This window comes from Saccostrea cucullata, unplaced genomic scaffold, assembly GCF_032062105.1.
Source record: "Saccostrea cucullata isolate Sc308-1 unplaced genomic scaffold, CSIRO_AGI_Scuc_v1 ctg13847, whole genome shotgun sequence".
Taxonomy (NCBI): domain Eukaryota; kingdom Metazoa; phylum Mollusca; class Bivalvia; order Ostreida; family Ostreidae; genus Saccostrea; species Saccostrea cuccullata.
Window position 1 is genome coordinate 203 of NW_026920005.1, and position 16,284 is coordinate 16,486.

The 16,284-nt window shown below is 33.6% G+C and overlaps 1 protein-coding gene across 1 annotated transcript; it reads left to right on the forward strand.

Annotated features, from left to right (window-relative positions):
- The first annotated feature begins 1,603 nt into the window (after positions 1-1,603).
- Positions 1,604-6,322, forward strand: LOC134241523 (zinc finger protein 91-like). Its single transcript, XM_062723564.1, has 2 exons — positions 1,604-1,719; positions 4,460-6,322. The coding sequence occupies exon 2, from the start codon at positions 4,460-4,462 to the stop codon at positions 6,320-6,322; it is 1,863 nt and encodes a 620-aa protein (XP_062579548.1). The 5' UTR covers positions 1,604-1,719.
- The last annotated feature ends 9,962 nt before the right edge of the window (positions 6,323-16,284 follow it).

A 16,284-nucleotide genomic window follows, 5' to 3' on the forward strand; every position in this document is an offset into this window, starting at 1 on the left:
AACTACCTGTTAATGTGAAATCAGGTTCATCAAAGAAGAAGTGAAGAGGTGGATAACACAATTTTTAATCACATTTACCCAAAAAAGATTTTTAAAAACTATGATGATGTTCTAAAGCATTGATTAGAGAGACAATTACGTCACGTTTTATTGATTCATGGTTAGCAAGAGGCCAAGTCATAAAATAGTCTTTTTAACCAAATTGAGTAGTTTCGACTTTAAGAAATTCACAGCGCAAATAACAAGAATTTGCCCTTGTTATTTGTTACCTTGAATCAGTATAACTTAATCTTTATTAGGGCCCCGCAAGGATTTGCGGGTGCCCTATAGTAATCACTCTGTCTGTCCGTCTGTCCCTCTTCCGTCCACAAATTTTCTGTTTTTTTTCTAATAACTTTTTTTATGGTTGCCCAATCCAGTTCAAATTTGGTATGGTAGTTCAGAAGGCAGAAATACATATTTTGATGCCAAGTTTGGTTCTCAATGTCTTCTGGTTATGAGCTGGGGTGGTGGGGTAGATTCCTTAACTATGCATAAGAATGAACGGGCAACTTTTTTTATGGTTGCCCAATCAAGTACAAATTTTGTATGGTACTAAGTTCAGTTGGCAGAAATACATATTTTGATGCTAAGTTTGGTTCTCTATGTCCCCTGGTTTGGATCTGGGGTGGTGGGATAGATTCCTTAACTTTAGAATGCATTGGCAAAGAGAGATAACTGCTGAAGATGTTGGCATTGTAAAATGAATGCTGGCTATGAGTCCATAGGGATTAATTAGCATTCCTCTTGAAGAAAATCCAGAGCATTATCTTTATCTGTCACATTGAGATGAATTACCACCTCTGTCTGCAAATGAAGTTTGTTTTGAAGTTTAGTCAATTTGGAATGCTATGAACACTGTGAAATGTGGATTTAGATATAAATTTTTATAATTTATTTTTGTTTAATAGTTATAATTTCATTAAATTCTAAAGACAAGAAATAGATTAAAGACAGTTTTTTTATTTACTTTTTTCTCTTTACGCTAATTAATTTTTAAGGTAGTTTTATAAAAACCCCATTCTATCATTAATACTGAAAAAGTTCTTATTGTAACTTTAGAAGAAAATGACGAGAGAGGTACAATTAATCCTTTGGGATCAATTATCTAGCCTGCTGCAGAAAATTTAGTAGGCTTTTCTTTATCTTTAAGATTAATGAAAACCTTTGTCTGCAACTGCTGTTTTTTGAAGTTAAGGTCAAGCCTTCATGATAATTTCATTCATTGAAGGCTGGCATTCTATATAACACAAGCTTCATAATTGTTTAATACATTCAATGTTAAGTTGTTCTTTGCTGCCTAATGTAAATACAAGGATATTATTTTCAGGATTTTGAATATTCAGGAATTATCTTGAAATTTTAAGAATACAGTTGCTGTTGCTTATTCTTCGTACATTTTTTAATCATTCCATAAGCTGCACCCTTTTAATTCTACCCCATGGCGGGACCCTTGCTGACTGGTCAGTTTTCTAGTTTGTTTAACTTGTTATCCTTACAATACATATAATCAGAACAGTGCCTTATGGAGCATTAAAACTGATTTCTTTGTCATTCTTGCAGAAGGAAAGGAGAGATCTCGAACCCCATTCAAATATTCAGAAAGACACTGAACAATTACAGAACTATTGTTCAGATGAAGATCAAACTGGAAATTCAGAAAGGCACATCAACACACATGTAAGTAAAACGCCATGAAAGTGTAGTTCAGATCACTTACAGAGACCTAAAAAGTTCTCAAACCAGGGAGGAAATTTTTAAGTGTGAATTTTGTGGGAAGGCATTGTCTTTATCAGATGACTTTGCTATCTACATGAGGAAACAAACTGGTAATGTATCTTATTGTTGTAATGCATGTGAAAAAACTAGGAACCAATTAGGTACCTTACAGAGAAATACGAGGATACACACAGATAAAACACTTTATAAATGTGATGTATTTGAGAAGTCATTCAGTGAGACACACATGAGTACACGCACAGCTGAAAAGCCTTATAAATGCGAAGTGTGTGAGGAGGCATTCAGTTGGCCAGGAAATCTAAAGAGTCACATAAGGATACATACTGGTGAAAAAACCATACAAATGTGATGTTTATGGAGGAATTCAACCAGTTACGGCAATTACAGAATCACATTAGGAAACATACTGATGAAAAACCTTACAAATGTGAAGGCATTCAACAAGTCACAGAACTTAACGAGTCACATGAGGATACATACTGGTGAAAAACATTATAAATGTGATGTGTGTGGGAAGGCATTCATCCAGTCACAGACCTTAAAGAGTTACATGAGAACACATATAGGTGAGAAGCCTTATAAATGTGATGTGTGTGGGAAGGCATTCATCCAGTCACCGTACATACGGAGTCACATAAGGACACATACTGGTGAAAAGCCTTACAAATGTGATGTGTGTGAAAGGAGTTTTTCTGGAGAAAAAGCCTTACATGACCATATGATTATACATACAGGTGAAAAACCTTATATCTGTTTTGTGTGTAGGAAGGCATTCACTCGTTCAAGTGACTTACAGACTCACATGAGGACACACACAGGTGAAAAACCATATACATGTGAAGTGTGTGGGAAGGCATTCACTCGTTCAAGTGACTTACAGAGTCACAGGAGGATATTACATTTAGATGATAAACCTTATAAATGTAATATGTGTGGAAAGGCATTCACTCGTTCAGGTAACTTAAAGAATCACATGAGGACACATACAGGTGATAAACCTTATGAATGTGATGTTTGCCAGAAGGCATTTAACCATCCAAGTAATTTATTGAATTTAATTAGGATACATACAGGTGATAAACTTTATAAATGCAATGTGTGTGAAAAGACATTCACTCAGTCAAACATCTTACAGAGTCACATGAGGACACATACTGGTGAAAAACCTTATATACATGTGATGTGTGTGGAAAGGCATTTTACCGTTCAAGTTCCAAGCTTAGACACATGAGGAAACATACAGGTGAAAAAACTTATGAATGTGGTGTTTGTGGACAGACATTCAGAAGATCAGATACCTTACAAAAACACATGAGGATTCATATAAACGAAGTTGGCATAGTCAGACAAAATGTCATGTAAATGAACATCAGTGATATACCTATTAATGTGAGCTGTTTTCAAATCAGATATATCAAAGAAGAAAGTGAAGAGACAAGTAACACGATTTAATCAAACCTGTCAAAAAATCCTTAATAAAAATCTCAATTAATTTTGATATTATCCTTATAAACAGTAACAACACTTTGACCTGTGTTGACTAGCAGCGTAGCAAAGAATGGGCTTAAATCCCAGTTAGCTACATAGTTATGATACAAAATTAGGATACAGAAAATCCCGTTTTAGCTCACCTGAGCCGAAGGCTCAAGTGAGCTTTAATTCTGATAATATTGTATCCAGCGTCCGTCTGTCTGTCTGTACACTTTTCACATTTTTGACTTCTTCTCAAGAGATAATTGGGAATTAATGAAAATTTAGTGGTATGTTTTAAAAATCTCCTTCTTAAGAACCACTGTGCCAGGAAAATTTAAACTCATGTGTAACCATCCTCAGGTAGTGTAGATTTAAGTTTGTTCAAAGCATGACCACCGGGGGTAGGGCAGGGCCACAGTGGCCGACCAAAGTTTTACAACATAGAAATATATAGGAGAATTCTTTAAAAATCTTCTCATGAATAACAAAGCTGTAATTGATCCTATTTATATGGAAGCATCCTCAGGTAGTGTAGATTCAAGTTTGTGCAAATCATGACCCCCAGGGGTAGGGCGGGGCCACAATGGCCGACCAAAGTTTTACATAGATATATATAGGAAATTTCTTTAAAATTATCTTCTCAAGAAGAACAAAACCATAGCTGGTCATGGATTTACTTTTGGATTTAAACTTTTCAATGATATACCAATTTCTCCTTTTTCCTACTCACAGTGCTCAGGTGAGCAATGTGGCCCATGGGCCTGTTGTATTTATTTAGTCGTGTTTAAGTTGTAATACTATTTTAAGTCGGCATTTCAAAATCACTAGTATTACATCTCGCTAAAAATTAAATACCCAATTTTAAGGACAAATCACTACATTTGCGTCGCACTGAAAATTCCACTTATTCGGTAATTTAACATTATTTTCAAAACTAAGGAATTGTTTTTAAGCAATATATTTAGAATAGATTTTTACTTCATTGTTTTAAAGTATAGAAAACAAGACACATCGGTTTTTACCGAAATACGTTTTGAATATATCGTATTATTCACCTGTATAGTGGAAAAAAAGAGAAAGAAAAAAGGAAAGTAAAATTTTGTTTTCAATGGAATTCATTTAAGTCTAATTTCTGATTTTTCTACATATAATCATCAAAAAACGTAGCTTAACACACTACTTAAAACAATTTTTGCTAAATTTACAGATGGAGAAAGAAGTCTGGTCATCCAATTCACAGATTCAAAGTGAGGCTGAAGAGTCAACCAGAAAAGCTTTTCAATGTGATTTCTGTTTAAAGAACTTCAGCCTGTCCAGTAGCTTAATCAGACATAAAAGAATACATACTGGAGACAAACCTTACAAGTGTGATGTGTGTGGGAAGGCATTCACCCAGTCTTATACCCGTCATGAACACATGAGGATACATACAGGTGATAAACCTTATAAATGTGAGGTGTGTGGAAAGGCATTCAACAAATTATGTAACTTATACTGCCACATGAGGACACATACTGGTGATAAATTTTATCAATGTGACATGTGTGGGAAAGCTTTCAGTCAGTCACAACATTTACAGAAACACATGAAAACACATGCAGGTGATATACCTTATAAATGCAGTGTGTGTGAGAAAGCATTGACCGATTCCGGCTCCTTAAAAAGACACATGAGGATACATACAGGTGATAAACCTTATACATGTGATGTGTGTGGGAAGGCATTCAACCAAGCACACAACTTACAGAGACACCTGAGGACACATACAGGTGATAAACCTTATAAATGTGAAGTGTGTGGGAAAGCATTCAGCCAGTCACCACACTTACAGACTCACTTGAGAACACATACAAGTGATATACCTTATAAATGTTACGTTTGTGGAAAGTTGTTAAAACGGAAAGATACCTTACAAGTACACATGAGAATACATACAGGTGATGAACTTTACAAATGTGAAGTGTGTGGGAAAGCATTCAGCCAGTCACAACACTTACAGACACACTTGAGAACACATACAGGTGATATACCTTATAAATGTCACGTTTGTGGAAAGTTATTCAACCGGAAAGATACTTTACAAGTACACATGAGAATACATACAGGTGATGAACCTTACAAATGTGGTGTTTGTGAGAAGGCCTTCAAATATGCCACCAATTATAAAACACACATGAGGACACACACAGGTGATAAACCTTATAAATGTTATGTGTGTGGAAAAACATTCAGTCGGTCATATACCTGTCATGAACACTTGAGGATACATACAGGTGATAAACCTAATACATGTGTTGTGTGTGGGAAACCTTTCAGCAAAGTAGGTAACTTAAACTGCCACATGAAGATACACACAGGTGATAAATCTTATCAATGTGATGTGTGCGGGAAGGCTTTCAACCAATCACAGAACTTACAAAAACACATGAGAACACATACAGGTGATAAACCTTATAAATGTAATGTGTGTGAGAAAGCATTCAGCCAGACAAATCACTTACAGACACACATGAGAATACATACAGGTGATAGACCTTATAAATGCAGTGTGTGTGAGAAAGCATTCAGCCAGACAAATCAATTACAGACACACATGAGAACACATACAGGTGCTAAACCTTATCAATGTGATGCACATTCTGGTGATAAATCTTTTCAATGTGATGTGTGTGGGAAGGCATTCAACAATTCAGGAAACATACAGAAACATATGAGGACACATACAGGTGATAAACCTTATAGATGTGATGTGTGTGAGAAAGCATTCAGCCAGACAAATCACTTACAGACACACATGAGAACACATACGGGTGAGAAACCTTATAAATGTGAGGTTTGTGATAAGTTATTCTCCCGGAAAGACACCTTACAAGGACACATGAGAATACATACAGGTGATGAACCTTACAAATGTGATGTATGTGAGAGGGCCTTCAAATATGCCACTGATTTAAAAAGACACAAGATGACACATACTGGAAATAAACCTTATAAATGTGATTTCTGTCTTAGAGCATATTGTAAAAAGTCAGATCTAGACAAACACCGGAAGATACACACGTGTGATTAACCTGTTATTGAGAAATTCAAATATGAATAGCTAAAACATAAGGAAAATATTCTATGCAAAGGAATTTAATAACTTATAATTTACCCATATTAACCGCACCTGCCTCTATAAGCGCCCCTAGGTCTTTTTCAATTGTCAGGAAATATGGCCTCTTTACAGTGATAGAATCATCTACAATCGTATTAAAAATCTGATTTAAACAACCAGTTATACAATCGAAGTGTTTCTCCGGGCATGTCAGATAGTTGTACACTCATAGAAATATTAAGATTGTTTTACATTTAATTTTTCTTTCACATTGTCATTATTCATTTAGATACCAACTACCCCCCTCTCCAATGTTTTCCAAAGATAACCTTTTTTACCATAGATAGAGATGTTCATTAAACCCCAATACTTTCTGTTTGTTAAAGAATCATTGGGAATAAGGCGAGTGAAATGCCCACACGGATTTTGTCGCTCTGTAAGCATATTGAAAATTTCATAACCGTACGATTTACCAAACGTTTAACTCTGTACAGCACTGTCCAAATGACGGTTAAACCTTGCAGTACATGCCATGCTTTTCATACTGTGTGTTAATTTGTTCTATCAAATATGTTTTCAGGTGTTGGGAGATGGTTTTACATTTCCTTTAGGGTGAATTCACCATGCATCGGACGCCATTGTAATTCAACAAGTTCTAGAGATGTCGATCCCGACGGAACATTATCAAAATGGAACTTAACATTTATTCTGTGAATAAAATATAAATTTGGGACACCTATATTTGCTTGTAATTGAGAAAATATTATTAAAAACCTACTTCTAAAAAATGACTCGGAATTCACCATGGATTGGACATCATTTACCATGCATCGTACAAATCTTATTTGAACCGGAAAAATGTCGTACCTTGATCACAGTGCTTTATAATTATTGATATGAATATACTTGTATTTTTTATTTAAAAATTAAACTTCACTTACATTTAATTGACGATACCATTGTACAAATATGGAAAACTGCAATATGCCTTACTTTGCCTTAGAAAGGCTTTAAAATGCTTGTAATGCGGTAATTCGCGCTATTTCCTCACAAGTTAAAATACTCTGGTTTGTAGAAATGAATTAAATCAAATTCTAGACGTTATATATCACTAATATGTATTTTAACTGAAAATTTAGAGTTTTTATTATCTATTTCCGCAAAAAACGGCTGTCAGTTGGGTTCTGTATGAAAATGGTGGTCATTACCTATGCATCGGAAAGTGTCCGATGCATAGTTAATTTGTGTCTGATGTACGGTGAAATGAGAATACTAGTAAAAACTAGCTCTAATTAGAATTAAACAAACATTAAAATGAAATTTCTTTATAATTTATGCAAAATTACCAATAATTGACAAAATTCGCCAAAGTCCGACTCGTTCCGTCGAAGTCGAATTTAAAGAACGATAACTCTAAAAATTGCAAAATCATAAATTTCTGGTTACCCCCCTTTGATGATGTAAAATATGACGTAACTTCAAGGCCATTCTCGGGGTATTTTTATCACAGCATGGTAATAACAATCGGCATTATCAAAAAATATAAATCTTCGACTTCAAGACGAAACAAATAAATAAATGGAACTCATAAGTTGAAAGAGATTTTATTGCCTAAAGTTGTCCGAAGCAAGGTATGTGTCCGATGAATGGTTAACTCACCCTAACTCTTTTTGCATACAGAACAGCCATATCGTTTTTACCAATGATTGTTTACGTTATAATCGTGTAGTGTATTTTTGAACTGAATGCATTCAAAATGTTATACATGTATAATTATCTTTTGAACTTGTTTAGTACAGGAAATATATTCAATGAAGGTAAATAAATTCATTATCTTATTTTTTTATTTGTTTTTTTTTTTTAGTGAAAAAATTTATTTATAAAGAAAGGGTGGTAGGCAAAGTAAACGCAATGGCAGGTTAAATATCAAATTTTAAAAAATTCTTACATATTTCACTTTTTGTTAAATTTGATAGTTATTTATAATCATCTGCATACAGTAAAGATAAAATTTGAACTTTATGATTTAGAAATTGGTTGTTATTAACCCAACAAAACGGTAACTCGCTTTAGTAACCGATAAACTGATAGAAATTAAATGTTAAAATTATGTTTTTTTAGTTGGCTTTCTAATGTTTTTGTAAAAAAATATTAAAATGGTAGGGAAAGGGAAAATTTCCCTATCACCATTTTCAAAAAGATCATACGAAGACCCACTCTATAAAAAAAAAGTTAGTCTTCCGACTTAAGTTTCGGAACATATTTCAATATCTCAAAGTCCAATTGTGTTTGCTTTACATATAGAAGTGTTTGTTATTTATGGGTAATGTATATGCGTGTTGAAGCACCCAGTTACATGTTACAAGTGTTTGAATCACGATTTGTATGGAATATACCTTTGAATATTTATACTTCTTAATAAATTCACGATTCGTAAAAGGAGTGTGTCCCCCATTTCCGTTCCCATTTTTGCTACTCTGCAGACTCGTATAAAAGGGGAGGACTTCGTCACTGTTCAGTGTAATCAGTTGACACCGTTGTATACTGACGTATGCTATATAGGACTTGGTAGCGAGAATATTAACGTATTACTTTGTCTGGGAAAGTAAGATACCAAATAAATTTACGATTTTAGTTGTACAGGTTAGTGCTTTACAATCAGAATTAACACACTGATACTCATGTAACTGAAATAAAATGTAAACAAATTAATTTAAGATAACCAGCACGAACGGGGGTTTACCCCGATCCCCGTGACAATAAAACAGTCAGGTTTAACAATGGACGAGTATTCGTTTCACGTATCGTAGATAATGCTATCGAAAATTGCGTGTGCCTATTTTGGCGTTGTGTTCAACTTTTTTAAGGACATTGGCAACGTTTCTGGCTTTTCACGAAATTTTCAAGATTTTTTGAAAATATTTAATGGTTCCAAACATGTTTAATTCAGGTCCTTTTAACCAATAAAGCCAGCGTTCCTTTGTATTTTTTTCAAATCAATGTTTGACAATTTTCAGTGCATTTCCTATGTTATATGTTGATAAAAGGGGCCTATATTTTTTTTGCCATAAGTTTTCTCAAAAACCCAAATTTTTTTTTTTATTAGGTTTATGCATAAAAAAAACATTGATGAAATCTCTTTTCCGTTGACATGCACATATTTGGGGGAAAAGGGAAAAATTTGAAAGAAAACAAAGAAATACCAGAACTGTTTTTTTTTAGCTCTACTGGTCAGAGACCAGAAGAGCTTATGCGATAGAATGGCCGTGTCTGTCCGTCCGTCTGTCTGTCTGTCCGTCTGTAAACAATTTTTAAAATGCTACTCCTCCTACTTTTTTGGTTGATTTCAATATAACTTGGCACACAAGTAGACTACACTAATATACGTTATTCTGTGCATCGGTTTTGGATTTCGATGAAAGATGTTGCCATGGTTTCTAAAAATAGAAATTTCTGTGAAATTCTTTCAAAATGCTACTCCTCCTACAGTTTTGGTTTGATTTCAATATAAATTGGCACAAAAGTAGACTACATTTAGTTCAAAATTTCTGTCATGGTTTTGGATTTAAAAACGGTTTGCCAGGTTTCTAAAAATAGAAATTTCTGTGAAATTTTTAAAATGCTACTCCTCCTACAGTTTTTCCAATTTAAAAAACTTCACAAAAATAAATACTCTAAGGCCATAATTTGTGCATGGTTTTTTGATTTCGATGAACGATGTTGCCATGGTTACTAAAAATAGAAATTTCCGTAAAATTCTTTCAAAATGCTACTCCTCCTACAGTTTTGGTTTGATTTCAATATAACTTGGCACACAAGTAGACTACACTAAGTTACATAATTCTGTGCATTGGTTTTGGAATTCGATAAACGGTGTTGCCATGGTCACTAAAAATAGAAATTTCTGTGAAATTCTTTCAAAATGTTACTCCTCCTACAGTTTTGGTATGATTTCAGTATAACTTGGCACTCTGTATATTACAGGGGTAAAATACCAAACCCGTGACGTTATAACTGATGATAATGCAGTAGCAGAGTGAAAATGAAACGTAACGAAAATTCATGTAAACAAACGCAAGAAATCGGAGTTTAACACTTTACAACGTACTGAACTGTTATGCAACAAACACTAAATGTTTACGTCATGGAAACAGAAATTTACCATTTCCCCGCAAGCACCTTTTAGTGTGGTACACGTTTCTCTAAAGTTTAGCGTAAATAATATTATGATGCTATATTTCAATAAAAAAATAACTTTTCTTATTTGATGAGATTTTTACAATTTAAAAGAAAAGTAATAGTCATTAAAGTAAGGATTAAATGAACTTTTTTAAGTGTGTGAAATGCGTGATTGGGGGGAAAATATATGAGTGATTTTGGGTTAGAAATAGGAAATGGTATAGATTAAAATGCGTGAGTGGGGGGAAAGGGGGGGTTTAAAAGCATTTGAATGAATTTCATGTGTGATTCATGTGGGAATAAAGCTAATGGATAAGGTATGCTAATATAAATTTAAAGTATTTTAGAATAAAAGCAGAGAGGGTGTTTACTTGCCGATCGGCCTTTTCTCTGTCCACTGTAGCGAAAAAGATCAAAAGTTCAACAGTACGCCGCATACTTTAAAATTTAATTTTTGTTTTTATTAGCTCTACTGGTAAAAAAGGCCCCGGAATCATGAAGCATCTTAAGCTTAAGTAAAAAAATGTCTTGTTGCTGACATTTTTTTGAGGTAAGCAGCCCAAAATGAAAATGCTTTCCGATTTTGTTTCATCAGTCTGCTGTTGTATGCAAATTATGAGTTTCCTTTAACAAGTTTTAAAGATTTTATAGTAATTTGAAATTTTGACTTAAGTCTAAGTCTGTTCATGATCCCAGGGCCTGAAAGCTTATGCGAAAAAAATGGTGGGTCCCCTCCGTCTTTTTTCTGCCTTGTCTGTAAACAATTTTTCAAAACGCTACTCCTCCTACAATTTTTTTCATTTTTAAAATTACTTGGCACACAATAGACTACACTAAGTACATAAAATAGTGCATCGGTTTTTAATTCTGATGAATGGTGTTGCCAGGTTATAAAAAAAGAATTTTCTGTGAAATTCCTTTAAAACGCTACTCCTTCTCGTTTTGGGTTATTTAATATAACTTGGCACACAAGTAGGCTACACTAAGATACATAAAATAGTGCATCAGTTTTTAGCTCTACTGATCAGAGACCTGAAGAGCTTATTCATAGTAATGCGTCCGTCGTCCGTCCCGTCTGTCTAGCTGTCTGTTGTCCGTCTGTCTGTAAACAATTTTTTAAAACGCATCCTCCTATAGTTTTGATTATTTTAATATAAATTGGCACACAAGTAGACTACACGAAGATACATAAAATAGTGCATCGGTTTTTGATTTTGATGAACGGTGTTGCCATGGTTACTAAAAATAGAATTTTCTTTGAAATTCCTTTAAAATGATACTCATTCTACAGTTTTGGTTTGATTTCAATATTACGTAATACACAAGTAGACTACACTTAGATACATAGAATAGTGCATCGGTTTTTGATTTCGATGAACGGTGTTGCCATGGTTACTAAAAATATAATTTTCTTTGAAATTCTTTTAAAAAGCTACTCCTCCTACAATTTTGGCCTGATTTCAGTATAACTTGGCACACAAGTAGACTGCACTAAGATACATAAAATGTGCAACGGTTTTGATTTTGATGAACAGTGTTGCCATTGTTACTAAAAATAGAATTGTCTGTGAAATTCCTTTAAATCGCTATACCTTCTACAGTTTTGGTCTGATGGCAATGGATTCTTTTCTCATCCTTTGTTATAAGAACAAACCAGTAGAGCTACAAACTCGAAAAAGACTTCTGGTCTAAAGTTCTTATTATTGTTTTTTGGGAAAATGTCTAGAATCGTTTGGTTTACGGGAATATATGCATTTTTTCGATGTTATGAACAAAATGTAAACATTTTGGGAAGCAAAATGTAAACATTTTGGGAAGCAAAATGTAAACATTTTGGGAAGGTTTACTCCAAAAGTGTTGAATAAGTATTTATGTAACAGGATGTAGTTTAGAGATTTTAGGTAAAAGATGTTTTTACATAACTATGACTTGAAATTGAAATTAATTATCCCCGGTGTAGTGTTGAACTTTTCACTTTTTCATTAAGGCATTTTTTCTAATTTTAGACGTCACGTGGTTACGTCGTGGTGTAGTGATTCTTAAGTATATGCTCATTGACGTCTATGGTTCTACTCACAATTATTTATTTTTACTCAACTAAAATTATTTTTACTGCAGTAAAAATAAAACACATTGCTACTCACAATTAAATTTTTTTACTCCAGTAAAAATATTTTTTCTTAGTAAAATTATTTTTTTCCCCCGTTAAAAACATTTATTTTGTCACCGAATATGGTTGGCCCATCACAATTATTTATTTTTACTCCACTAAAATTATTTTTACTGCAGTAAAAATAAAACACTGGCCATTGCTACTACAATCAAATATTTTTACTCCCCTATATGGTTGGCTGTTCTACTCACAATTATTTATTTTTACTCCACTAAAATTATTTTTACTGCAGTAAAAATAAAAAATGGCCATTGCTACTCACAATTAAATATTTTTACTCCAGTAAAATTTTTTCACTCCAGTAAAAATCATTTAATTTCTCACTGAAGTAAGATTACTTTTTGGCCACATTACTCACATTTAATTAATTTTACTGCAGTAAAAATAAAACACTGGCCCTCAACTCACAAATTAATTATTTTTACTGCAGTAGAAATATAACGTGTGAAAATAAAGACATCAATAGCCAAACTTGTCCATGAAATTTATTAGGACCCTACACTCTAAACCAAACTTTGGGCATTCTTTTCTCTTGGAAAAAAAGCATTCATAAATGTATATTGAAATATAGTAAAGAGTGTTTGGGCAGTTTTTATTAGGGTACTTGCCCTAAGGTCTGCCTCTTCAGGGGTCCACCTTAGCAGTGTGATCTTGTGGTAAACGTGATCTAATAATTATTTCGCCTATGCTTTTGTCTTTGCTATAAGCTATAATTGGTTCCGATGTAAATAATTCTTTGCATCTTGTGTCTGTTTGCATCTCGTTCCAGTATTTTAAGATTTTTTTTAATCCTTTGATTGGGGGTTATTTTGTAACCATAACCAATTTATTGTTGAGTTTTAATTGGTTGTTACTTTTTTTAGGATCTCATTTCTGTCTGTTCCGATTATGTTTGTGATAATAACTATTTCTGTACAGAGTAGCCTCTCTTTGACAAGGTTTCTTAAAGTCTTGTAGAATAATATTGAGAGCTGCAGTGTCATTGGTATTTCTCACATGTCTTATGCATTCGCCTTTAATAAAACCTTTGAATACCGCCGGATTAGGAACTTTCCCTGTGTAGATATTGGAAGTTGTTTGTTGGTTTTATGTAAGATTTGATATCAAGTTTGTTCGATTCTTGAAATTTTTTCCTTTATACACTGTTGTGTCTAAAAAGTTCACTGAATCAACAGAGATTTCAAAGGTGAATTTTAAGTGCGGATGACACTGATTACCAAGGTCAAAAATTTTAGAATCTAGTTCTGAACCATTGAAGATGATGAAACCATCATCTCTAAATCTGCCATGAAACAAGACTTTATTAGCAAATTGAAACTTCGCCATGATTGATTGGGTTATTTGGAACATTTTAATATCAGATACCCTGGGGAAACAGTTGAACCCATTGCACACCCGATTATTTGTTTGTAATATTTTTCATTAAATTCAAAATAATTATTTTCGAGTATGCATTTCACAAAGAAGATGAGATCTGAGACATTGGATACGGAACCGAGAGGTCTTTTTCGTTATTTGTGTACGCTTCTTCAACAGCGCATAATAATTCATCGAACTCCATGTTAGTATACATACTTGTAACATCGTATGTGATCAAAAAGATTTGCGATGGTAGGCATAAAGTTTCGATTTTATTAATAAAATCAGTTGTATCCTTTATATAGGTCGATTGTTTTTTAACTATCGGAATTAGAAAATAATCATAGTAAGCACCAATTTATGTGTTGGCGTATCGCATTGTGAAAAATAGGTCGCCCAGGTGGAACCTTGAGGCTGCAAGTGCCATTCGGGGCAGTTAAGACATTATCTTTGATCTTGTGTATTTTGGGGGCAATTAAATGCCGCATTTAAGGGACGACTATTATCATTTAGATAACGATATGTTTTTTTATCCAATGTTCCTTTTAAAATGCATATCCAGTATTTTTTCTTGAATGCTATTATGTAAGTAAGAAAATGGGTTTGTCAACTTCAATATAATGCTTTGATTTAAGTTGACGTAGAGCTTCTGTGACATATTTTTCTCTGTCCATGATGACAACAGTGTTACTTTTGTCAGCTTTCTTAATAACGATATGACAGTTGTTTTTTAATGTTGTCAAAGCTGCTCTTTCCTGGCTAGTTAAATTATCCTGATATTGTTTTATTTGCATTGACGATAATTCTAATTTTGTTTTGTCAATGTAATTTTAAAGGCACCACATGCCGGATCAGGTTTATAACCAGTAGATGTTCTGAAGGGATGAAGTTTATTGTTTTCCCCGGTATCAAAGAGAAATTTGCATCTGAGTTTTCTAGCAAACTCGTCAAAATCCTTAAGAAGTAACCTTTTGACATTGCCATTTCTTGGTGTGGGAATGAATTTAAGTCCTTTGGCTAGTAGTATGTATTCGTTGTCTTTGAGATAATATGAGGATAAATTCAGAACAAACTTTTTTGCATTGATTACGCTTGCTTTGTGAATCTTTTTTTTGGCAAGTGCATTAGTCTCTTTAAAAAACCCTTTTTTTTTGTTTATCCTGACGTTTGAAACGCCGTGCCATTTTAATGGGCGGAGAAGATTATCCCCAATGATAAAATGATTTAGCCAATAAGTATAAAAAGTACCACGTCTATTAAACGTCTGAGCGTATTAATAGAGGACAGGCTGGTCGATTTGAGATGATTTAGTAATATAACCACGTCTACAATAGTCTGACATTTAAAAGAGGGTGTAAGGCATGTCAGTAATTAAAGACAATTAACGCCAATTGAACATCTAGAGCACCACGTCCATAATGCGTCTGAGCGCATTAATAGAGGGTATAAGGTATTCAAGTAATAGATAGTGAAATATCCGTGTACTGACTAGTGTTTATGTCCTAGATATAGAGTTAACGTTCTTTGTAAATTGTCAAAATTTCCGTTAGAGTTATCTTCCTTGTATGTTTCCGCTGCAGCCATTGTGAAAAACGTGTTTTCATCAGTCTTCTTTCTTGAGGCATATTGTGGCCTACTACAGTGTAAGTCTTTATTTGTTTTCTTATGCATTTATGTTTAGGTGAAAAAATGATATGTATTATATTTTCGTGTTTATACTGTGAATCATTTTTGCATATTTTTTGGAAATTTAGCTACAGCATCTCGGCCATGCATGTAAACACGTGGTTTCTGAACCAAACTTTTCCAACTTTTTATCATAAGTGCATTTATTTGAGAATTGTTTAAACTTTTTTAGCTTAAGTGGGGGAATTATTGACTGTAAATCATGTAATTTGAGTAAGAATTTTTGCAAAATTTTATTGTATTCAAGCCCTGTTTGATCTGAAAAAGTATGGAACACAGTTAATGTCATAAGTCAAATTGAGTTTATTTTTGTATTTGATGTATGTAACTTCTGAACATTTTCTTGTAATATTATTTTGTACTTTTTCAGCTTTTTACCACATTTTCAATAAATGGTTATACTGCTGTCTCTGGGACAGTCAGTAAAAAGATACAACTGGCCTGTTGTGAATGCCTTCAGCACCCTGACTCATCTCACAGATCAACATGACGGAAGTGACCAATCCAAAGAGGTTGCAGAATCAACAAATCATGATCA